The sequence below is a fragment of the Tasmannia lanceolata genome, unplaced genomic scaffold (genome assembly GCF_043159265.1).
Source record: "Tasmannia lanceolata isolate RefF3 unplaced genomic scaffold, GAP_Taslan_0.1 ptg000006l, whole genome shotgun sequence".
Taxonomy (NCBI): Eukaryota; Viridiplantae; Streptophyta; class Magnoliopsida; order Canellales; family Winteraceae; genus Tasmannia; species Tasmannia lanceolata.
In genome coordinates this window covers 19972751-19998614 of record NW_027518683.1, presented here as the reverse complement: position 1 = coordinate 19998614, position 25864 = coordinate 19972751, and the positions used below count along the sequence as shown (strand labels likewise).

At 40.2% G+C, this 25864-nt stretch overlaps 1 protein-coding gene across 4 annotated transcripts in view; it reads left to right on the top strand.

Moving 5' to 3' along the window:
* HESO1 (Nucleotidyltransferase family protein) overlaps positions 1 to 20807 on the top strand; it is a 36273-nt gene extending 15466 nt beyond the window's left edge. For 3 of the 4 annotated variants that reach the window (XM_077382809.1, XM_077382810.1, XM_077382811.1), the window contains 6 exons: positions 1493 to 1671; positions 1744 to 1839; positions 1998 to 2067; positions 2429 to 2559; positions 19652 to 19762; positions 20116 to 20807. In XM_077382809.1, coding sequence (XP_077238924.1) covers positions 1493 to 1671; positions 1744 to 1839; positions 1998 to 2067; positions 2429 to 2559; positions 19652 to 19762; positions 20116 to 20496 — 968 coding nt within the window. In that variant the 3' untranslated portion in view covers positions 20497 to 20807. Of the gene's footprint in view, positions 1 to 1492; positions 1672 to 1743; positions 1840 to 1997; positions 2068 to 2428; positions 2560 to 19651; positions 19763 to 20097 lie in introns of all 4 variants that reach the window. The other variant, XM_077382812.1, reaches the window with a different exon arrangement.
* Positions 20808 to 25864: the final 5057 nt, after the last annotated feature.

Genomic DNA, 25864 nt, shown 5'->3' with positions numbered 1-25864 from the left:
AACCAAAATTCACATAAATAGGAGCTGTTCCAAAATTAACATAAACGAAACCTTGATTTGTTTGGAGCTCGATATGATACATTTTAGAGCTGGGTGCACTGTGAGTGCGGTACTATGAGTTTGGCGTCATGGGGGTGTACTCCAATGGATAGTGGTACTTTGGATTTTGATGGATCTGTTCCAATCTTCCCAGACCAAGAAAGGGACGTCCTTGGTCCGATTAATGTAGAATACTTTCCCAGTTTGGTTTGGCTATTTTTTTTTTTTGGCAAAGAACAGCCCCTATATTTCATTGGAGAATGTTGAACATAAATAGGACCAAGAAAAGGATGTCCTTAGTCCGATTAACGTATTTTTTTATCTATGAGTCTGGTGTTGGCTGATTTGTTGCAATGCCATCCCGTAAACTTACATTGGAGAATGAGTGTAGTTCTAGGATGGGCGACCTCCTGGGAAGTCCTCATGGTGCACCCCGTCTCTTTTTCCATTAAAAAAACATACATTGGAGAATCGTAGGGACATGAGTGAAAGGGATTTTACAGGCTTGACAGAGTGTACCAAAAACGAATATGTAGATCTCTTTTTATTGGCAATAATTGGTCTTTACAAAAAAAGTAAATATTTACAGTGGGGACAAGCCAGAATAAGGAATAAAATTAAAAAAAACAAGAAAATAAAAGAAAATTTACAGTAGAGCTCCTCATATTAGGTCTCAAAACAATACTTTTTAATAGTGGTTTTAGGTTTTCATCATGATTGATACTTACTTCTTTCCACCAAGAGAAAACCATTGTATGTGTCCCTTTGGCTGGCTTTTGTGCGTTTCTCTTTATTTTTCTATTTTTTCTTTATTTCGGAGTATTAATTAATCACTCATGCTACTTACTAGCGGTGTAATGTGGTTGGTCACCATTAGTCTTGGAAGCCAGCTACAGGGATCTAGTTTAAGGAGATTGACTGTACCTCTATAGTGTGGACTTATTTAATGTGTTCCTGTGTTTGTGCTAGTTGAACACTTGAAGATCTCATTGATTTGATAGTTTGTGAAGTTGGATATAATTCATAGATAACATGCGATAATTTAAAAATTAAATTATCTGCCCCTTTTGATTTAAAGGGAAGTGATATATCTGCCCCTTTTGATTACTTGGGACACCCAGCAGCAGTGTATGTGGCAATCATCCCCATAGAATCCTTCTGACATGAAGTACATCAGGCCCTCTGCAGTCATTGATTCACTGAAGCTGGGTGTCCCAAGTAATCAAAAGGGGCGGATATATCACTTCACTTAAATAAATTCAGGTGAGTCTGTGTATTTTCCAGAATATAATCCCTGAATGGCTCTGTTTCCTAATGATTGACAAATTTGTGGTTCGTATTGTAATATACTCATCAATATTTCTCTTGAAGTTTTAAGAGTTGATCTTTTAGATGCATCCCGTCATCCTTCAAGTGCGGTGTTGAGTGTCTGACTCCAAGGTTCTGATTCCAGATATTGCTCATAATATTCAATTCATTCCAAATGCAAGGGTTCCCCTTCTAATATTTCAAAGCAACTACTCAAACATTTCATGCGATATCTCAATCGATAATCTTGTGGGTCAAATCAAGTCCAAGTTTCTGTTATGGATCGCTGATATGGATGAGCGATTCCGTGATATGGTTTTACTGGTATGTTTTGATAACATAGAAATAATGTTATTGAGTATCGATGTGTGTCTTATATATGATTTTCTCATGTAGATCAAAGAATGGGCAAAAACAAAAAACATCAACGATCCAAAGTCTGGAACTTTGAATTCCTATTCTCTTTCCTTGCTGGTTATCTTCCATTTTCAGGTGACTTCATCTTTGGTATATGTATATGATAATGTTTTGCCTTAGCCTTTTTGCATTTGTTGGAAGCTAATTGTTATGTTACCTGGATTTTCTAAAAGTTCAGGTGTTTCTCAAATCTTTTACTATTTTTCTAGTTGATTTTTGCTGCTTCACTGCAGACATGCAAGCCACCAATTTTCCCTCCACTGAAGGACATCTACGAGGGAAATATTATTGATGATCTTACAGGTGCATGTCGTTTGAGGCCTAACCAACTGAAGGGATGATATCATAGGAATTCTATATTATTCACGCATCACAGATTCCGTACAAGGTTTTAAATTTTGGTTTCGGTACCGATTTCTGACCCCACCGGAATCCAAAATTTCGGCCAAATCCGAAATTTTCTCGAACTTTCGGACCGAAATTTCGGTTTCGGTCCCCACCGAAATTTAAAACCATGATTCCGTAAAGAAAAAGAAAATGAGAATGTATCTATGAATGTAGACATCCTTATTTGTAACTTTATTGTGTAATAGGTTCTATCAGGGTCTGTGAGTAATGGAATGTGTGCTTGATCAATTCTGTGCTCATGTTTTCCCTCACGTAGGAATGAGGTCCATTGCCGGGAGACGTATAGAAGATACATGTACGGCAAGCATTGCAAGGTTTAGATCCCAAGGCTTCAACCAAGCAAATCGAAGTTCTCTGTCTGAGCTTTTTGTTTCATTCTTTGAAAAGGTAACTCCTATGTAATGATCTAGGGCCTCATTATAATTAGCATAAGTTGCACTGGCATGTGTATGCATATAGTTTAATATATTTCTATTTATTTAGATTCATTTCATATAGATTATACTCAAATGAATTATTATCTATTCAACATATTTCAATGACATGACTCTTTGTACATGTTACTTTTCTGAATTTCCATGCTTTACAATGTCCGATACCTTGTGTCCATGTCTAAGTAAAATGAGCGGGAATAGATGTGATGTCTGGTCCATCTATTTTGAGGTTTTGTGGACTATATAAGGTAGAAGTTGTGTGGATAACAATACCTGCTCTTAGCGAGAAACACAAATTTGTACGTGTTTGTGTTTCTAGCTATATAATCTACTGATCCTCTCAAGTATATGGTTGTTAGAACTATGCGGGTGTCTGGATGTTGGGCAAATTTTTTTGAGTGGCCAAGATTATATTAAGCTCAAAAAGACCAAGAAGGTCAAGATACAAAGAGGAAAAGAAGAAAAGACATCTGGATATAACTTAAGACAAAATTAATGAGGAAGAGAATCAAATAAAGCTAAGGCTTCTTTGGAGGCACCATCCCTCGCCAACTGAAGTCACCGAATTAGCGGATGTAGGGCAATTTTTCCTAAATTGTCTTTCTTAGAATTTCTTTCTCGAAAAATATTTTTTTGAATAAATTGTTTTGGTGTTTGGTTGTTTTCTTGGAAAAACTTTCCAGAAAAATAATGAATCCTAATTTGGTACACGTTGCATTTGGTATGCCCCCACCATGGATGGGCCATGGCCCGCAAACTGCACTGTTAAGCTTTTAATAATCCACCACATCCATTTCATATGAAAAAAAGAGTAGAATGAAGAGTATGGCCAAAGAAAGAAAAGAGAATAATTTCATGGAGATTATATTCCAACCCCATTTTTAAAAATTATGACACTAGACCCATATATCATGGGACCCATCCTACTAATTTAACAAACATGCATTCGTCAACTCAAATGCAGTATGAAGTGTACCATCACACTGTACTGTACACATCCTCTACCATTCCCATGACCTCTTGATTCACAACCATCTCAGCCAAAAACATTCTGTCCTCTACTAGAATCACCTCCTGCCTGTTGACGGTGTCAAAGCAGATTGCTCTCCAACGCTATGCAAGGACTTAGACATCCAAATTTGACATTAGGAATAAATAATATTCATAAATGGAAGCTCTTTGCTGACCAGTATCTTCCCATGCAAGGTTTTGAAAATTGGAATCGAATAAAAAATTGTAATCATAGTTGAATTGTATCGGATGATAAATCATAAGATTCATTCAGATATATGTGTGTACTCAACTCAACTCAACTAATCCTTTGTCCCAAACTAGTTGGGGTTGGCTAATGAATCCTTTAGAAAATTTTCATGAAGAAGGTGAAAGAATCTACCCGGCTCAAACTGATTAAGTCTAATCTTGACACTAGTTAGGTTCGTCTACATGGTTCATTTTGTTCCCTTCTCTCTTATCCAAGGTCATGTTCTCTGTAATGTTCCCACCCATCAAGTCTTTCCTCATTATTTCTACCCAAGTTGTTTTCGGTATGCCCCTACCTCTTTTTACTCCAACTTGGCACGAGTCACTTCTTCTCACTGGAGCATCCAAAGGCCGACGTTCGATACGCCCAAACCATCTTAAGCGGTGCTCTCTCATCTTCTCCTCAATTGGTGCCACCCCCACCTTTTTACAGATGTCTTCATTTTTAATTCCATCTAACCTTGTGTGGCTGCACATACTCCCCTACACTCATCTTATGCACATGTTGCTTCTTGGTGGCCCAACATTCTGAGCCGTATAGCATGGCTGGCCTCACAACTGTCTTATAAAAGCTTCCCTTCAACTTTGGTAGGTTATACGGTTGCACAGAACTCCTAAAGCATGCTTCCACTTCAACCAACCTGCTCTTGTTCTATGGTTAACATCCTCTTCAATATCCCCTTCCTTATGTAGGATGGAACCAAGATAGCAAAGATATGCCTCTTAGGTACCTCCTCTCCATTCATATTTACTACATCCTCGCCCAGACTCTTTACATCTCTAAAGTTGCACTCCATATGCTCTGTCTTAGTCCTACTCAGTCTAAAGCCTTTGAATTCCAAAGTAGTTCTCCATAACTCTGACTTAGCTTTAATTGCTGCTTTGTTGTCATCAATTAATACTATGCCATCTGCAAATAACATACACCACGGCACCTCGTCCTGGATACCCTCCGTAAGTTCATCCATAACTAGCGTAAAAAGATAAGGGCTTCGAGCTGATCTTTGGTGCAGTCCTATTGTAATTGGAAACTCACTAGACGTGCCATCCGTAGTTCTGATACTGGTTACTGCTCCATCGTACATATCCTTAATCACATCAACATATTTAGTAGGCACTTTTTTCCTTTCAAGGACCCATCACATAACACTCCTGGAACCCTATCATACGCTTTATCCAAATCAATGAAAACCATGTGAAGGTCATTTTTATTCTCTTTAAATCTCTCCATTAACCGCCTAACCAAGAAGATAGCTTCCATAGTCGATCGTCTCGGCATGGAGCCAAACTAATTCTCTAACACCTTAGTCTCTTTTCTTAGTCTATGCTCTATTACCCTCTCTCAAAGCTTCATGGTGTGACTCATTAGCTTGATTCCCTGGTAATTGGTGCAACTCTGAATATCCCCAATTATGCATTTTCATCCAAATCCATTAATTTAAATATACTCAACTCAACAAAGCCTTTATATCAAACTAGTTGGGGTCGGCTAATGAATCCTCTAGAAAATTTCCATGAAGAAGGTGAAAGGATCTACCCAGCTCAAATTGACTAAATCTAATCCTGACACTAGTTGAGTTCGTCTACATGGATCATTCTTCCATTATCTCCTATCAAAGGTCATGTTCTCTGTAATGTTCCTACCCTCAAGTTTTTCCTCATTGTTTCTACCCAAGTAGTTTTCGGTCTGCCCCTACCCCTTTTTACTCCATCAACTTGGCACGAGTCACTTCTTTTTATTGGAGCATCCAAAGGCCTACGTTGGATATGCCCAAACCATCTTAAGCGGTGCTCTCTCATCTTCTCCTCAATTGGTGTCACGCCCACCTTATTACGAATGTCTTCATTTTTAATTCGATCTAACATTGTGTGGCTGCACATCCATCTAATCATTCTCATCTCTTCTATACTCATCTTATGCACATGCTGCTTCTTGGTTGCACAACATTTCGAGTTGTACAACATGGTTGACCTCACACCCGTCTTATAAAACTTTCCCTTCAACTTGGTAGGTATTTTACGGGCACACAGAACTCCTGAAGCATGCTTCCACTCAAACCAACTTGCTCTTATTATGTGGTTAACATCCTCTTCAATCTCTCCTTCCTTATGTAGGATTGAACCAATATAGCGAAAGATATCCCTCTTAGGTACCTCCTATCCAGTCATATTTACTACATCCTCGCCCTGCCTCCTTACATTGCTAAAGTTCCACTCCATATACTCTGTCTTAGTCCTGCTCAGTCTAAAACCTTTGGATTCCAAAGTAGTTCTCCATAACTCTAACTTAGCATTAGGTCCTGCGTTGGTTTCGTTAATTAATACTATGTCATCTGCAAATAACATACACCACGTCACTTCGTCCCGGAGACCCTCCGTAAGTTCATTCATAACTAGAGTAAAAAGATATGGGCTTAGAGCTGATCGTTGGTGCAGTCCTATTGTAATTGGAAACTCACTAGACATGCCATCCGTTTCTGACACTAGTTATTGCTCCATCGTACATATCCTTAAGCATATCAACATATTTAGTGAGCATTTTTTTCCTTTCAAGGACCCACCACATGACACTCCTAGGAACCATATTATACGCTTTCTACAAATCAATGAAAACCATATGAAGGTCCTTTTTATTTTCTCTAAATATCTCCATTAACAGCCTAATCAAGAAGATAGTTTCCATAGTCGATCGTCCGGGCAAGAAGCCAAACTGATTCTCTGACACCTTAGTCTCTTTTCTTAGTCTCTGCTCAATTACCCTCTCCCAAAGCTTCATGGTGTGACTCGTTGGCTTATTTCACCTTTTAGACCTCCTCATTCCACCACCACGTATCGTTAGACCGCGGCCCACTTCCTCTTGATTTTGCAAGTACCACCTCTTTAGCCACTTTCGTGATATAACTAGACATCTCATTCCACCTAATATTAGTCCCTTCATCACGACTCCAAGGTCCTTCTTTAAGTAGCCTATCCTTAAACATTTTTAGTTTTTCCCCTTTGAGATTCCACCGCCTAGTCCTTGGATGTCTAACATCTCTATCTTTTCTCTTCCAACGTTTAATGCATATATCCAACACCATCAGCCTAAGTTGTGTGACTAAACACTCCCCGGGTATGACTTTACAATCTTTACATGCAGCTCTGTCCTCTCTCCTAATGAGTATAAAATCTATCTGCCTATAGTTGGTGCCACTGCTAAAGAGAATCAAGTGTGAATCTCTTTTCTTAAAAAAGTATTTGTTAACATCAAATCATATGCCACTGCAAACTCCAAAATATCTTCCTTTGCCTCATTCCTATTGGCAAAACCCAATCCTCCATGAACTCTCTTAAAACCTCCCACTAATTCTTCCCACATGCCTGTTTAAATCTTCTCCTATGAGTAACTTCTCTCCATGCTGTATTCTTTGGACTACTTCATCCATATCCTCCCAAAATTGCCTCTTGATCGAGTCATTTAATCCTATTTGAGGGGCACACGCACTAATGACATTAATCGTCTCTTCACCTAATATTAATTTAATTAGAATAATTCTACCACTCTTCCTTTTGACATCTACAACCTCACTTCTTAGGCTCTTATCTATTATAATCCCTACACCATTTTTATTCCTCTCCTTCCCTGTATACCATAACTTGAAACCCACATTTTCGATTTCTCTAAAATTTTCTCCTATCCATTTAGTCTCCGGAAGGCAAGCTATATTAACTCTCCTTCTACTCATCGTATCAACTAATTCCCTCAGCTTATCTATTAGTGAACCTATGTTCCAACTGGCTAAAAGAATCCTACTCTTAAGAGTAGCTTTCTCGCCCCTCGCACTTGTCCAGTAAAGTGCGAGGACCCTTGCTCATTTTTCACCACACTCGGGCATCGATGTGGCACGTCACTAGGGAGTGACGGCCCCAGACTAGCCTCTTCACCCCCCGCACCTGCCCATGAAGGTGCAAGGACGCTTGCTCATTTAACACTCATCCGGGCACCGATGCAGCGCGTCACAAAGAGGGTTACGCCCCAACGAATTTTCTATAGGATTCATTTCATAGAAAAGTGGCCAAGTTTACGGCCGGCTCCCAACTTGATGCCAACCCTCCTTTATCCTGGCTTGGGATAGGCTACGTAAAACACAGGTGGAGTTAATTTAAATATATACTACTATGAGTAGTTATTCAATATCATAATATCAATATCTGGTTGAGCTCTGGCAATGGGCAAAAGAGGTCTGGGAAATTCCTTCTTTACATTGTCCATCTCTGCTGGCGAAAAATGAAGTTCTTTTCATGTTTGAATCAGAATCTCAGGCCTCTCAGACCCTCGCTATGGGTTCTGCGGCCTTGGGTAACCATTTGCTCTCCCTCTCACCATGGAAAAAAGATTTTATTCAAGGAGAAGAAGCTCTCTGGGTTCACTTTTATGGCATCCCACTGCACGCCTGGGCTGTGTCAACGGTGGAGGTGCTTGGGGGCCTTTTTGGTGAGGTTGTTGAAACTAAGATGGAAGGTTCCCTTCAGAATTGTATGAGTTACGTCTTGGCCAAAATTTTAGCCCTTCGCTGGATGTTCCCTACCTCTGGTGTTAAGCTCAGGGTCTTAGACCAGACCTTTGCCATTGGGGTCGAGCTCTCGCGGGCAGTGCTCCGACGTCTGATAGGTCTTCCCTTGTTGATCCGGTGGGCCCCGTTCGATTGTCGAATGGGGCTTCTCGGGGCTCTGACCTGGGCGGGGCCCAGGATTCGTATTTGAAATTCAAAATTCAAAAGTAGTTGTCTAATCGAAGTGGAGCCTCGATCGGCCATTGGGGGGGACGTCAAGGTCAAGCTTCCAAAAGGTTCCGAAAATCAATTACAAAAGCACATAAATTGATGGGGAACCTTTTGTGTAGCATTTTGGGTCAAGATTTTAAACCTCAGATTTTTCTACGAAGTATGGCATGTTCCGGACATGTCAAGTTCTGCAGCAATTGATGGAACGTCAGGCCTGGAGAAAAGCCTTCCCTCCCCTTTAGGTCCAATTTTTTCTGGGTAATGAATAAATCATAGGTAGTAAAGGGCTCTAGGTTGAATACTAAAAGACGCAAAATCGGGTTCTTGGGAAGAGTGTTCAAGGTAAGGAATAAGTACTACCTCGGTTTTCATTACAACTGGCTTTATCACCGCCGTATTAATTGCAGGCGGTGGCCTCTAAATCTATGCTAAAGGTATACTTTGAATGAGGTATCTTGCTCGGTACGTCTTCCCTCCTTTATAAGGAATTGTTTAAAGGAAAATGTAAGGAAGCCCCCCGTTTTTAGGATAATACGATTATAGATCAGAATAGTCGTCTCCATGGATCCTATTACTTTGGAAACTCAGTCTATTAGACAAAGAAGGGCGGAATTGGTAGATTGCTCTGTTTGGATTAATACTTTGAATGAGGTAAAAGCTCTTATGTATAATGAAATTAGAGCATCCATTGAAGATCCTACCCCAAGCGAGCTTGCAAAACGGGAACTTAAGAGGCAATGGAAGCAGCTTAAAGAGGACGCTCAGCAAAATGTGGAGGAGTTATTTTCTTTGACTGGAACTCGAAATCTCAAGAACATATGCGTAGCGGTTCATAAGTTTCAGTTTTTCAAGGACAAATTGAAATTCTAAGATAGTATGCGTCGAATTGGGTGGGAGGCGGACCGAATTCTCTGCATCAGTAGGTTGAAGGAACTAATTGCTACTCTGGAGGACCCGATGGAGGAAGTCCCTACTCCAGAGTTTGCGATCGTTTTTTTCTCTGAGGATAAGAGGCTGCAGAATAGTGTTGAATTCTTCCTTGGCAAATTAAGGAAGTGCTCCCTGATTTGATTGGTTGTTGCATGGAAGATTTTAGATTTTGGGGAATCTTAGTTTTGGATTTTAAACAGAACGGGACTTTTTGGTTTTTTGGGATTTTGGATTTTGGGGTTAAATTTGTAGTACTTACGAAGTAGTGTTTTAGCTTGTCAATAGCTTTTAACACAGTATTGTAGATAGGTGGGTGAAATAACGAGAGGAATTGGCCCATATAAAGTCAAATTTCAGGTGTGCTAAAGGTAGGAAGTTAAGTCCTGATAGCTTGAGAGACCATGGTCTTTTTCTTAAGGAGTCATGATTGCCTGGAATTCCTTTTTCTTGGATGTGATGATAGGATTGAGGAGGTGATGGTCTGGAATTATAGGGGTCGGAGGATTGACTGAAGAAAGATGATAGATATAAGGAGGAGCAGCGGCAATACAGAGCAGCGGCAATACAGGATAAAATCTTGGGTGTGATCGGGGAAAATCTTTGTAGGATAAACTGAACAGTAAGATCTCCCCATGGAATGAATAGGAAGCAATGGTTTATATGGTTCTTTAGTTTGTGGTTCAGGGTATGCCCTGAATAGCCTTAATTGATACTTTGTAATAACAGTGGGGACTCCTGGTCCCCAATGTAACTTTCATGGTATCAATGAAAATATCTCGTTTTTCAAAAAAATAAAAATAATATGAATTGTTTGCTCACAAACTTGTCATATACTAGTCATATATCTCCCATACAAATCCATTTGTATTGGATAATAATCTTAAAAATAATAAAACACAAGATCAGATCAGTTCTCAGAGTCTCAAACATCAAATGAAAATATTAATTATAGAAAATAGGTATCTACCTTGATGTAAGTAATGCCCTCAAGCACATGGACTATGTTTGACCGGTTCAAACTGATTCGATTCATTCAAACTGCTCTATCTTCTTTCTTCTCATGAGAGGGCTTTTGAAGGCTTCTAACATAGAAGGAAAAGGGGCCTTTTGAAAGAAAGTCTTATTTTCTTTTATACAAAATTTAATTAGGATTCAGACGATTGATTTCCTAAGGCAGAGGGAGATGTTGATAGTGGGGTATTTTCTGTCAAATTTTTTTATAGTTTTCTGGTGCCTAGCCCTATGTCCCCTATCGAAGGAAAAGTATGGAAAATCCATGCGCCCTCTTCGGTTTGCACATTCAACTGGGCGGCGGTTAAAGTTTGGATTCAGACGATTGATTTCCTAAGGCAGAGGGAGATGTTGATAGTGGATCATTGTGCCTTATGCATAGGCGCAGGAGAATCAGTGGATCACATATTCATTCATTGCAAAGTTTCTAGGGAAGTGTGGAGTAGGATCCTTCACTGGTTTGGTATTTCATGGGTTTTCCCATCTAATCTTAAAGATCTACTAGGTTGGTCACTGGTTCCTTTGAGGCATAAAGGGAAGATTCTTTAGAATGTGTGCGTGTTAGCCACTCTGTGGGTCCTTTGGAGAGAAAGGAATGCGGGAGTTTTCGATGGTGTTTCTAGATCTTCTCCTTTTCTCTTCAGTTTTCGATGGTGTTTCTAGATCTTCCCCTTTTCTCTTCATTAAAGTCATTGCCTTGTCTATTGCTTGGTAAAATATCTTCCTTTCTTTCGTTTTGTCTCATCATATGCTCTTTGGGAAGGGTGGAAGGATTTGTCCTAGCGTCGAAAGGCGGGAGATCATTGTACAGGAATGGGATCCCCCAATGCAGGGAATGCTAAAATTAAACTTTGATGGCTCAAGCTTGGGTGTAATCCAGGTTCAGCAGGTATAGGGGGAGTCCTTAGGGATTCTGGAGGAGGGATGGTGTGGGCATTTTTCTGGGCCCATAGGGACTGTGGATGCAAGCGAAGCTGAAGTATGAGCTGTTCATCAGGGGATAAAAAGTTTGGCGAAGGAGGATCTGAATAGGGTAACGGTTGAGGGCGACTCTCTTAATACCATATGGTGGTTAAGAGGCTCTCTTCTCCCGCCGTGGAGATTTACACATTTATTTGACGAGATCAAGGTCAAAATTTGAGATTCGTCGATCACTTTCTCCCATGTTAGAAGATCAGAGAATAGTGTGGCTGGTCGGCTGGCTAGGGTAGGAGTTGTCAAGCAATCCTTGGAGATGTTTGATTTTTTGCCCCCGTGATGTTTTTCCTTCATTGGTTTTTGGTCCCTCTTTATATATTCGAGTTCACTTGTATTTTTGGGAATGACTTTCTTGGTCATCTCTCTTTTTAATGAAATTTGCTACCATTCAAAAAATAAATATATTAACCCGACCCGAGGAACCCTTTTTGCCGACCCGAGTTCAACCCGACCCAACCCGAGATTTTAAGCTTAAAAAATTAAAACAATTATTAAAAATGTCGGGTTCACTCGGGTCAGGTTGCCCAAGCCTTCAACCCGAACCCGACCTGAACTCAACCCGGGTTGAGAAAACTCGACCCGAACCCGAACCTGACCCGAACTCAACCCAACCCGACTTTTTGCGGGTTTGAACCCGTGGGGTTTGGGTTGAGCCCGCCCAAGTTGCACCCCTATTTGTGCTTATTATAGCATTTCCTGAAGTTTCGTGTTTAAATTCTATCATTTGCACATATTTTCATACATTTCATTAATTTTACAGGATTTCCACCTAAACCGAAACATTTCTGTTTCCGTGGTGACTGAAACCGAAATCGAAATCGACATTTAAAACCTTGAATATTGCATAGAAATCCACACAAACCAGCACCTTAGTCCACATGGGATTGCTCAACAATTTACACCAAGGCTGCTCAACAGTCCACATGAAGGTCTCACAACAGTTCAAGACGGCTCACTTGCAGCAACAGTTCACACAAAGCAGCAATCCCAGGCAGCACTTCACACCAAGCTTGCACAAGCATCCAACAATAGTAGGGCTAAAAAACTGCCCACTCAAAGGCTGCACAATGGCCCATCCGAAGCCTATAGAATAGCCCGCATAAAAACTACTCAACTGCCCACACAAAGGCTACATAGTAGTCAAAGGCAGCCAGCACGAAGCACCTCCACAGTCCACATGCAACAACACAACAGCCCAATCCGCACAAATAGATCAGTCACAATCACAGGTTAGAGCAGCACAGTAGCTACTCCACACGAAGACAACACGGTCACAAATTAGGGCTGCAAGATAACAACAATCTTAAGGCAACACATTGCACATGGTAATGCAACATTCCACACACAGAGACAGGAATCCACACGCATAAACAACAGCCGAAGAAATAAGGACTAGGTGTCGTCACCGTGCAAATAGCACATGAAAATGAGCACAACATTCGCACGAAGAGAACGGTCCAAACTATTTGATAGTAGTCTGCCCAAGGCACAACAGTCCACAAAAGAGACCACAAAGACTCATGAAGGTTTAACTGCTACAACAAGGCACGGCAATATCCATACAAAGGCACAACAATCCAAACTTAAAGAGAAATAGCATCACAGTCGACTTTTCACAAACACATCATAATTGAGCTAGCAAGGCAACAGTCCACAAACTTGCACATCAGACTACGAAAAAGAGCACCGTAGTCCACAAAGAATACAACAGTCCATGGTCAGTGCAGTTCACACAAGGACAGCATAGTCCATACAAAGACAGCACAGTCCTTACGAAGGCAGCAATCCTCAAGATCACACAGTAGGAGATACAACTGTCCTTACAAAGGGAAGTTTTTTTCTCATGAATCACCACAATCCACACTTAAGGTTTTAAACACACATTGATTTTCGCTAATATGTGTCGAATTTTGTGGGGACTGAAGCCCAAAATTTGATTCCTTGCAAAGCACCCACATAACCAAAAAACCCTATATGTCTAGTAAATAATAATGCTCATTCCATAATAAGTTTAAAAGTAAAGCAAATAGCACGATCATCAGCTTTTAAAATATGTAAAATATCTATAATTAGAATGAACCATATTATTCTTGACACGCACGATGGTCACTAGTTGTTTGATCTTATTAAACTATTATGGATGATTGTCTTGCTTATGTGATTGTGACGTGGGGTTAATAGAAGTTCAATTCAATCTTTAACTTGCTAAAGCCCACCAAAATATGATAGAACTTTAGGGTTAATGTGACTTTCGAAAGATAGATCTGATCCAACCACACAATTTCGGATCTTAAGGAAAATAAAGTAATATTTAACAATTTCAATCAATTCCAACCATTAGATCTTGAAATATTTACCTTGTAAATTTCATTGTTGAGCTTAATCTAACCATCCGTCAGATCCTTGATCTTATCTGTCCAAAATGTACTTTATAGAGGCTATAATAACACCTAAGTGTTCACAGGAAATTTGTATCTCAAATTGTTCTTTATAAAGGGCAATGCCAATTCACTTGAGTGGCTTATGTGAATTCATAGGAAAAAAATAACTCTTCTACCCCAAATGGCTTAAATCCTTATAAAAGACTCAATTTAAAACCTATGACTAATAAAAAAGACATTCTTACAGATCTGATGTGCCCCATCATTGTAGCTAACTTCTTTGTGATTCTTGTGAAGGATGCTCTCCCTTCAGAAGGTTTCTGGGGCTGTATTTTTGTTTATTATAGTATTGCTTGAAGTTTCATCAAATCTCCATTGTTTTCACGGATTCTATTAAGTTCCATGATTTTTACAAGATTTTCATGGACTTACATAAACTTCCACGAAGTACTTCCACTTCTGTTTGGACTTAAGTCTGGACCAAAACCAAAGGGATGGTAGTCCTCACGAAGAGAAGACTCGCTCTCGTGTAGACATGGCAGCCCATGAAAAGAAAGGTCCAACAGCCCAAGAAAGGAATAACTGACTTAACACCCACCTTCTCTACATTAAGGCACGCCATGCTTAAAAAAATGGCACAAGTGTACCCATCTTAGGCAAAATAGAAAAACAGTCGAGTCATTACAATCAAGGTTTTAAATTTCGACCGAAATCCGAAATTTTGGACCGAAATTTCAGATTTCGGTCAACAACGAAACCGAAACGTTCTGAAACCGAAATTCCCGAAACGTGCCAAATTTCGGTTGAAATTTCAATAGAATATTATTATTTTATTTCTTTACGGAATTTCAGCTGAAATTACCGAAATTTCGGGATTTCGGCTGAAATTTCGGTTTTGGCGAAGCCCAAAATTATAGCCGAAACCGAAATTTAAAACCTTGATTACAATGCACCCTCCTTGAATTAGCACCAAAGGGGAGTAGATTGACTAGAACCCTCTAGGGAACAAATGCAAAGCACCCCATGGGATGTCGGTGCACACAAATGAAAACCCTAGGATTTCAAGAATAAAAAGCAGTAGGATTAAGGTTTTGGATAGGATTAGAATTTGGGTTTCATATGGAATCATGTTTAGAATTTTGAATGGGATTGAGGCTAGGGTTTTGAAAGGATTGGGGTTGAATAAGTCTATGTGATGCAGATAACATCACTATGGCTAGGGTTAAGGATTCAAAGGTAGATATGGCTCGGGTTAAGTGCTCGATTGGTTGAGGGGTGGAGTTAATGTTTTCAATTGGACTTAAGATGCAAGTCTCAATGGCTCCGATGGCAGAGAAGACAATAAATCTGTGGTCTGAAGAGGGACCCAAAGACAAGGTAAAAGAGGATGGAGGAATGCGAGATGTCCAAGGCCTCAAATTTGACGGTGTAAGGGAGAGCCAAAAAACAAGAGGATAGAGAATAGAGAATGGAAATTTAGGGTTTCAATTCCATAACATACCTAATGAATCCTTTTCCAGATCAACCATGCTCTGATTACATATTTTTATGAACCAGATTGCTCTAATGTGATGTTATGCTTTTAATGATCCACTCACTTCCAATTCCTATGGGAGGAGGAAGAGAGAAAGAGAAGGAAGACAGAGTAGGGGAGAACGATTTTTTGAGGGTTATATTCCAACCCCACAACTTGAATGCTCTATATAGAATGCTCACTTAATGGTAATTACTAAAGAAGCTATTTAGACCTATATATGATGCGCCTCATCCTTCTAATATAACATGAAGACATTACTCAAAAATTATAGTGTAAATGAACATTAAGCTATCTTAGCTCTTAAAAACATCAATTGGGCTATCCTAACCACTCAATAGAGGATGCATATGCTTTGACTGTGGATCATCAGTCAATTTTGGGCTCCCATGACTTGATCATGGTTTTAAATTTCCACCAAAACCGACACGGAAGGACTGAAATATTTCCGTTTCCATCCCCATCGAAACGAAATCTCAATGGATTCGTTCCACTTCATTATTTCCACCTAAACCGACACGAAACGGCTAAGATGATTCCGGTTCCATCCCCACCAAAACGAGATCTCAATAGATTCGTTCCACTATTATTTTGGTTGAAAGTTTGGCTGAAATTCGACCAAAATGGTCGAAACGACAAAGAAATAGAAATATGTTCCGATTTACAACATATGCAATTGTTTTTTCTCAAAATAATAAAATCCTGGCCTAATATGTTGTAAATAAAAAATGCAATAAATCAAAGAAATACGTTTTTTCTTGCTTTTCCATGGCCTTTTTTTTTTGGGGGGGGGGGGGAATCCTGTTTTGAAAACCCCTAAAATATCTGGATTTTTTTTTTGTAGAAAACCATGTTTGCGAAAACTCTAGAAAGATTGGATTTTTTTTTCTTAAAACGTGTTTATTTGATTTGTTTTTACTTAGGCCCTTTTTCCATTTTAAAACTTTTCCAGTTTTTACCAAGGCCCTATTTTTCAACCTTTGATTTGTTACATTTATAAATAAATTGTCATTCAGATGTAAATTATGCAAACAACGGTGCCAATACCAGTTGCAAAGGTATAGAAATATTTAAGATTTTTAGCTTTGTCAACATCCTTTGTGGGCCCATCCTAGCTAAGTTGAAGATGATCCCACTTTTCATTTCAATGTCAAGTGACGAGAATTTCAAATTTTAAAACCTATGCATCATACAAATGATGAGTCTCTAACTGAGCACATAATGGGGTTTTTTTTGTAAGTCATTTTACTTTGATTTTCATTTTATTAATATAGATAATGATATTTGGTAGGCAACATTATTGGACTGCACAACAAAGGAACCACATTTTATGCATTGGATGTCAAATTGGCATGAGACCAATACCACCTCGTAATTATGTCGTATTGACATAAAATTGGGGTCCTTGGAGGGATGACTGTTCTTTGTACTATCTTTTTTTTTTTTGAAAATTGATAATTTCATTGATACTATGAAGATTACATTGGGGGCCAGGGGTCCCTACTTGCATTACATAGAATCAATTAAGGGTGGCCGGGAGTATACTCCTAGGCCATTAAAAACCAAAAGAAAAGATCTTCTGGGTCAATCGCTACAGGTAGGTCCGCACTTCCATACTATTCCACTTCCCTTTCAAATTCTTCATCTACTAAACAAGCCGAAGGTACCTTCACCATTCCCCATTCCTTTCCTTTACACTGCCCAATGGTTTCAATTGATTCGAATGCAACAAGTGCCATATTTGTGGGCCCCATCAAGTCATATGTGTGACCTGCCACGTCACACAGACTTCTCCACCACTTTCTAGCTGGCGAATTCGATTTTCAAAAATCCCACTCAAAGGCCTGGAGCTATTGTGCGCCCCTAACCGTGCACGATAGCCATCCCATTGAATTCGATCTTCGGCGGCCTCCACCTTGCGCCACCGCCTGTCCCGGGGGATCCCCATTAAACCACCAATCCAAAAAACCTTAGTCTAACCCTAGAGACTACCATTATTCATCCTAACTTCTTCCTCTTCACCTCCACCAGAATCCTATATCCCCAACCCTACCCTTCCTTCCACCTAACCCTAGAGACCACCATTGTTCACCCTAGCATTCTTCCTCTTCACTTCCACCAAACCCTAAATCCTGACCCTACCCTACCTTCCACCTAACCCTAGTCTTACCTCCTCCCTCAACCACTACCTCTCCAACCACCGCCTTCCATCACTCCAGCTAACTACCTGCAACCCAAAACACCTAACCTAACCTAGCACCTCGGCCCTTCTAGCCCCAACCTTGCACCTCGATCAAACCCATCTTTTACCTCCAATCTCCAGACGACAACCCCAACGCTATCTCCGGCTACCCGTCACCTCCGCTACTCAACACAGCCCCCAGATAGGCGACCCACGGCTTCCCAAAGCCCTTTGTCGGTCGCCGCACCATTTCCGACGTCTCCCGTGATTTCCGCATTTCATGCGGGGGAAGAGGGTTTGAATAACCGGCCGTCTCAATAACGCCGTCCGCATCCATCATCAAACTTTTTCTCCACCACCACTACTAACACCTCCACATCCAATCTCCTCCTTTTTTCCCCTGAATCCGGCCACCCTTTTTCATACTCCTGCCACGTCCACCACTTTCGACGACTCACCAGCCCACTTTCTCCGTCCACCCTACTTTATCCGTCTGCCCTATCCAATTCCATTCCTTTCCCCATTAAATCCGGCCTACTCGGACCCAGATCCGGCCATTCCGCACCTCCAGCCACCATTGCTGCAACCCCTGCGAGATCTGCCCAAACCCGGGCATCATCCGGCCACCAACACCTCCCTTGCCCATCAAGGGAGAGAAAGGGAGAGATCAGAAAGTAGAAGAGATAGAACTAAGAGAAAGAGAGACCAAAGAGATAGAAAGAGGGGGGAACAGAAAAAACAGAAAGAGAGAGACCAGGGAGAGATCAGAAAAATGAAAGAAAAGGAGATAGGGGAGAAAGAGAGAGATCAGGAAGGAGAGAGAGAGAGCGAGAGAGAGAGAGAGATCGAAGAGAGAGAGAGGGGAAAAAAGCACTAAAAGAGAGAGAGAGAGAGAGAGAGAGAGAGAGAGAGAGAGAGAGAGAGAGAGATGAAAATGGCCTCCCTCCCTAGGGTTTCCATCGACCTAGGGAGGGGGGAGAAGAAGTTGCCCTTTTTTTGGTTTTTGATACATCAAATCTATTTGTTCTTTGTACTATCTTATACTTAATTACATTGTACTTCTCAAAATTTCTTCTTAAAACTTCATCATTTGCATATGTTTCCATACATTTTTGTGATTTTACAAGATTTCCACCGTAATTCCAATCGAAACCGAAATGTTTCCGTTTCTTTGCCGACTGAAACTGAAATTTAAAACCTTGGAGTGGATCCTATAGCTTAATGTGAAGTTGTTTTGTTCCAGAAGCACTAGTTTCTGCATTCAAGCCAATTTATCTACTTACCAAATAAAAAAAAACATCAGGCTTGCATCATGACGGGACTCACCAAATAAACAATTTGAGATCATGTACACGAGTGCCAGGTGTTCTGGATTAGAGACGGTAGCATTGAAAAGGGAAAAGAGGGGAACATTGCATAGTGTAACACCCGAAATTTTCCATACGGGCACGTGCGGGCGGGTGGGCATCATTCAGTAGAATTCTTGTAATAGAAATGAGATTACCAAACACTAGACTCCGGGCCAGCTAGTGTGTTTTTTATTTTATTTCGGTGTCTTGAGGATTTTTTATTCATTAGAATTCCTTCCATGGAAATGAGGTTACCACAAAACAGAAACCTTGTTTCCCAAGAAAACATTTTCCAGGAAAAAATCTTTCGGACATCCAAATTACTCCTTGATCCCACATAAATTAACTTTATGTGATGAATGAGTCAACTGCCTTGTTTATTAAGATTCATTGGCTTTGTCGCCTAAATCAATTTTGGTTTATTTTCATAAAAAAGGATCCTAATAGCATAAGAGGTGCAGTTGTTGACTGCTTGCTTTTTGGACTAGTGACTTTTTTACAAGTAATTTATTTCTTGAATGTGGATATTGGAGCATTCGATACCTTTTCACAGATTTTGAATTCTTACATAAATGTAAGAAGTCACTGATCTCATGCAAATCTTTTTTTCCTTTTTCCTTTTGTTTGCACAACTCAACGTTAACCTCTGTTGTACAGTTTTCTGGAATCGATATTATGTCAGTGGATTTTGCAATTTGCACATATACTGGACGATGGGAACGCAAATGGAACAATGCCAAATGGATGCAGAAACCCCACCACATACTCGTAAGCTTCTCTCTCATGCATGCATTAGCACAGAGATAGAGCTATGGACACATTTATATTGGGAAATGATATATGTATTTCTTGTTTTGATAATGGCACTATCTTTCTTTATTAAAAAATTATGTGATTAGCTGTTGATGTCATGTTGGTTATTATAACGGCTTTTAACAGTGCCATTAAAAAAACAGCTTTTAACAGTAGTTAGAAAAGTGTGAAATGCAAAAAGGAGTGTCGTTATTAAAACAGGGGACTGGGGATATCATTTTCCTTTTATATATTTATAGATACACATGCATGTGAAAGTACATCTTCTAATTTGCCACTTTTACCTTGAGTCCATTATTTCTTCTTAGATTGAAGATCCATTTGAGCAGCCTGACAATGCTGCGAGAGCCGTTGCCTTAACTCAGCTAACCAGGATATCTAGAGCATTTGGTGAAACACACCAGATGCTTTCTTCTCCTTCTGTCCTATCAGACCGAAATTCTTTGACCGTTGCCCTAGTTAGGCCTCACATCAGTTCAGAACTTGGATCAAGGAATCCACAAGGTTATTCTAATGCCCATGGCAGAGTGTTTAGGCATCGTTCACAGGTGTCCACCCCAGTGAATATGGCTATAGAAGATCGTTTTGTGCATGCATTGCGGATCGGAAGCCGCCCTTCTTCGTCTGTCACATTACAAAGTCCAGGACCGGGTCAGCAAATGTGGAGACCAAGGTCCTCTGACAGATGACAAATGTTTTGAGGAGGACCCCTATCCTACTTAGAAGGTTTGATGTCCCCATGTATGGCTTGTCTTGAAATTTCATTTCAGTTTCTGGTTTGCAAACTGGTTTAAAAGTTTACTTCGCTTCAAGTTCAAGCAATTTCAATTACTTCTGGTTGGCTGAATGAAAAGTTTTCTTCTATAATCATGTGGTCATTCCCTCATCTTGTAACCAATATGATGTCGTGGAAGAAAGAACTTTTGTTGGAATGACAAATCTTGACAATATTAAGCACATTAGAAGATCAATTCTTGAAAGCAGTTCACATTTTCTTATACTCTTGATCTTCTTACATCTTAAAATGCATCACATTCGCAATTTGGTATATAGCATTAGGTGTGCAGCTTTGCTATTAGCACCCAAAAAATATATGGGATTTCATTGAATAATTTGGTTGTTGGACTGTTTTGTAGAACATTCTTGCATTTGTTATCAGCACATAAAAAAGATCCTGGATTGAGTAATCTAGTTTTACAAATAATAACCATTCGTGGAGGGATATTTCTATAATTATTATTTGTAACCATGTTGGTTTCCATCATTTTTGCCATTTGAAATTCGGCAATCCTCTCTTTATTTTGCGTAATCACTTCTTGTGTTTAATGAAACTCTTCACTTTGGTTAAACACTTCTCTTACTAGACCTTTTTAATAATTGAACTCACTTATTTTATCGCAGGCTGTGAATTTTACTCTTTAATCAAGCGAGGAGCGTTTTTATCAAAACAAGGAAGTGTAGAAATCATTTCCCTTTGAAATTTTGTGTGTGTGTGTGTGTGTCAAGGATTGGCAGTCCTTTCTCTGTTAATAGTGATATGGGTCTCCTTTTCTTTATTGGGAAACGATACGAGGACACACTTGTGCCAAACCTCTCTCCTAGTATAACCCCATGTACCTATTCAATTCTTAAGAAAATGCAAAAGATAACGAAGCCAAGGGTTGTCTTTAGCCTCGACAAACCAAGAATCCGTATGCTAAAAATGGGGCACCAAAATCGAACTACATTCTTGAGAAAGAAAAACCTTTGTTTTAGTTAATGTATGCAAGGCTTTCCATTGATGTAGAACTCCATACACAGCTTGAAAAAGGTCCAGATGCTATCTTCTAGAGTTTGCTCCCTCTTCTTTTTGGCTTCCCGGAAATCTACAAAATTGTAGGTGCCTACTACCCAAGTCTAATTTTCATAAAATTAGACTTTTAATGAAGAACCTTGAAAGAACCTTATCCTTGATTAAATACATGATCAATACTGACCCCAACAATTTCTTAAATGACTAACTCTTAGGGGCTGTTTGAATATGTGGATTTTAGAACTCAGATTTTAGTTCGAAAGTGGCGTAAAATTCTGGGATTTATTTATTTATTTTTTGAATGGTAGAATTCATTAAAAAAGACTGGGGCGGTCATTATGTACAAATAGAAAAGAAACAAACAAACAATAGAATTCTGGATTTTACAATCCGATTTTAAGTAAGAAATCCAGGTTTTAGAAATCTCTCCCCATCCTGAGATTTCTAAAACCTGGAAACGCGGGACCTCACTCGACGGAAAGAAAAACGAAAAATCAGAAAGCAACTGACGGTTTCCTCTCTCGTCTACCATCCGGGATTTTGAGGAAATCCAAGATTATTGGGATTTGCTAGCGTCCATCGCAGAAGGCATTTCGAGAATGGTCTGTCTGTTGCATGTGACAGCAGCCACCTCGGGAATGAAGAGAAAATCTACTGAAAAGTATGGCTGCTGTCACATGCAACAGACCATCCGGGAAAGGCCTTTTGTGATGGACGCTAGTAAATCTCAATATTATAGATACACACTGGATTTGCTAGATAATTTTACGGAAGACCATTTTCCGGCACACTTTTGCAGGAAAGAACAGCCACAGGCTTACCTTTTTTTTTTCCTTTCATCAGACGGGGCCCTCCAGTGTGAGAGAGAAGTCCTAAACACATTAGAGGGGGCTGTCCCAACTAAAAAAGAGGGTGAATATATCACTTCCATTTGTCTTATTCACGTTTTCATTTAATTCATATGAGTGGCTGTTTTCTCCTGCAAAAGTGAGCCCGTGAGTTGGTTTCCGCAAAGCCTAGCAAATTTCTATATCCTCATGGGACGGTCCAACCAAGTATATAGTTAGTTTGGCCCGAAATTGTACATTTGCCAACACGAAAAGAAAATCTTAAACACTTAAAATTCTTCATATTGAACTTAACTCAGTACGTTCGATTTCCTTAAAAAACAGTAGACTCAAAAGCTTCAAAATCAGCTAATCTTGCCGTTAATGAACTATTAAGCCACCTTGTTAATATGGGCATCTTAAGAAAGGTAGGAATGCCAATATTAAAAATAAAATGATTTGAGGCTGTTCCCCTTGTCCTGTGAGCACTTCTCATATCAAAACAAAGGGAACTAATAATCTTCGGATTTTTTTGAAGTCCACTGCAAACTGTTACTAATTCTTTTTAACCATCCATCACCAAGCCGCGATCACCCACCCCATCATCTGGACAGTTCAGATCCTCCCATCGCCGGGCATGGATCAGACACAGCTCTTTTCTGAATTTGTATCATCCTAGGAATTGTGAGGACTACACACTGTTGCATCACTCTAAAATTCTCTTAATTGGAGAAAATACCCCTTTGAGATGCAGAAGAGAGTTTCATAAGAATATATAAATGAAAAAGAACCCAACTGGGGTGGACAAGAAAACTATTGTAAAATGCAGTGAATGAAAAATATTCCTTTGTGAATACGAAAATGAAAAAGGCGGAGGATTGCCAATGCCCTTATTGTCTCTACGACAACTTCGGCTGGCGGGATAGATGTAGAAGGTGCTTGAAAGCTAGAGCGAAATCGATTCCTTCACCTAGCTCGCCTCTGGACGGTGGGAGAAGGCCTACAGGGAGTTCTAAGCCAAATGGTGTATGGTTTTGTTCTCCCTGTAAATATCTTAATTTCATATGGCAGAACGAATGTCGCTAGTGTCACCGGGCCAGAATCCCCTCGAAGTGGGTTCCTCGTCCTAGCTCGCCCGCTAGAGTATGATTTTTCGCCCGATTCGGTCAAAATTTATTACCACAGAAGTTCAAGGAGTCCATTTTTATCTGTATCGGGCAAGAAGGTGGATACACGAATGGGTTTACTAAGAGCTTGTCTAATAGGGAAAAGAAAAATCGTAATGAAACCTTGCAAGAGCTCTGGAAATGGGCACAAAAGTCTTGGGATATCCCAACCTTACATTGTCCTTCTATATTGGCGAAGAATGAAATCCTCTTTATGTTTGAAACAGAATCACAGGCATCACAGATCCTTGCTAAGGGCCCTGAGGCTTTGGGTAATCATTTGCTCTCCCTCTCACCATGGAAAAAGGGAGTTTATTCAAGGCGAGGAAGCTCACTTGGTTCAATTTTATGGCATCCCTTTACATGCTTGGGCTGTTTCATCAGTGGAGGCTATATGGGGTCTCTTTGGTAAGGTTGTAGAAACCAAGATGGAAGGCAATCACCAGAACTGTATGAGTTATGTCTCGGCCAAAATTCTAGCCCCACGTTGGCACCTTCCTAGATCCTATTTTAAAATCAAAGTTCTTGACCAGACCTATACTATTGGGATTGAGCTCCCTGTTTTGGCTACTTGACCGACAAAGGATCTAGCTCAGGGGATCGAGGTTCCTTTGTCCGGCGAGCCGTTGAATCCCGCAGGGATTTCAAATTTTAAATTGTCTAATCCTGAGAGCGGAGGTATCGAGAAAGGTTGTCTTGTCCCAAGAAATCCGTCGGTCTGTCATGCAACTTCCAAACATTCATGCTTATCCCAAGCGAGCTGGCCGAAATCCAAGAGGCAGGAAATTGTTTGACTTCCGAGTCCCTGCTGGCGATCAAGGCGTCTCAGAGTCGTGGGCCAAGTGGCCGCAATCTCCCCACTCTATAATGATGAAAGTTCTAGAGAACACTTTGGCCTTGGCTCATTGATCGAGGAAGAACAGATTGCTCAAGACCCTCAAATCCTTCGCCAAACTGGGAAGGATTTGCCCTTGCCTCAGACAATGATAGCTTTTAGATCCAAGATGATCTCAAGGAAAGAAAAGCTTTATCTGCTTTTGGGGATTGTGCTTGGGATGACAAATGTCCTTTTAGTGCAAGGAAAGGGTGATGACGGCACCTGTAGTTTTGGGGCTATCATAATTAGGTCTGTTGGGAAAGAAAATTTATTCTTAATATCTGCTTCATTTGAGGTATCCAGGTTGTGGGGCCCAAGTATAGGCACATTTGGGGGGTTACACTAATAAATATAAAATAGGGGGGTAATGAAGACAAGATTAAGAAATCTGTTGGTCTTCCTCAAGAAAAGGTGAGTAAAAAACATTTGTTTGCATTTAGGAAAATGGCTTCTCCTCCCTCTTCCTTGGATGTTCGAACATATAAGCGGAAGCGAAGGGAGATTCTCAACTGCTCGCGGTGGTTTCAGCATCGACATTGGGCTAGAAGCCTGAACTATAATGAAGCGAAGGCCTCGGTGGAAGATCCCACCTTTGCAGAATTGGTAAATAGAATTATCAAAAGACTGTGGAAGCAATTCCAGGAGGACTACACGATCAACGTGGAAGAACTCTATCCTATAATAGGTAGTTATAACGTCAAGGATATTTGTACTCCGGTTTACAAGCTCTCTTACTTCAGAGGTCGTCTGAAGTATGAAAAACAAATTGCGACGTTTGGAATGCGAGGCTAAGCAAATTATTTGCATTACGAAGATAATGGAACTGATAGCTATCCGATTGGATCCAGTGGAAGAGGTTCCTTTCCCACAGTATGCTTCAGATTACTTTTCCAAAGAAATAGAACTGGAATTACAAATCGTGATCCTAATGAGGGAATTGAGGAAGTGTGTGTAACATTCCATACCAGGGCTAATTTACTGTTTGGTGTATGGTCTCTTAAAGTTTCTTTTTGATAGATGGTTTCTTTTGGGAGATTGGAATTATGTCTGATGGTTGGAGAAAGTAAAATCTTTAATTTAGTGTATAGGTAGGTTGTAGAATCGGACTGCTCAGCGATGTCTAATGTACAGGGGTTGATTCAGGAAGTATATAGCTCTTGAATTTCTCTGGGCCATGGAGTGGGCAATGCACAGGAAAGGTCAATGTTGGTGATGGTCTATTTCTGAACCTGGCTAAAGATGGTCTCGAAAAGGAAGGGACACAACGGAATAGTAAAGTGAGAGTGCATGAAAGTACTTATCAGTATTTAGCAGTTTCACGTCAGTAGATTTTGTTTCTTTCTCTTGGCCAAGGGGTATGCCCCTGACCTTCCTTACTTGATACTATGTAATGCA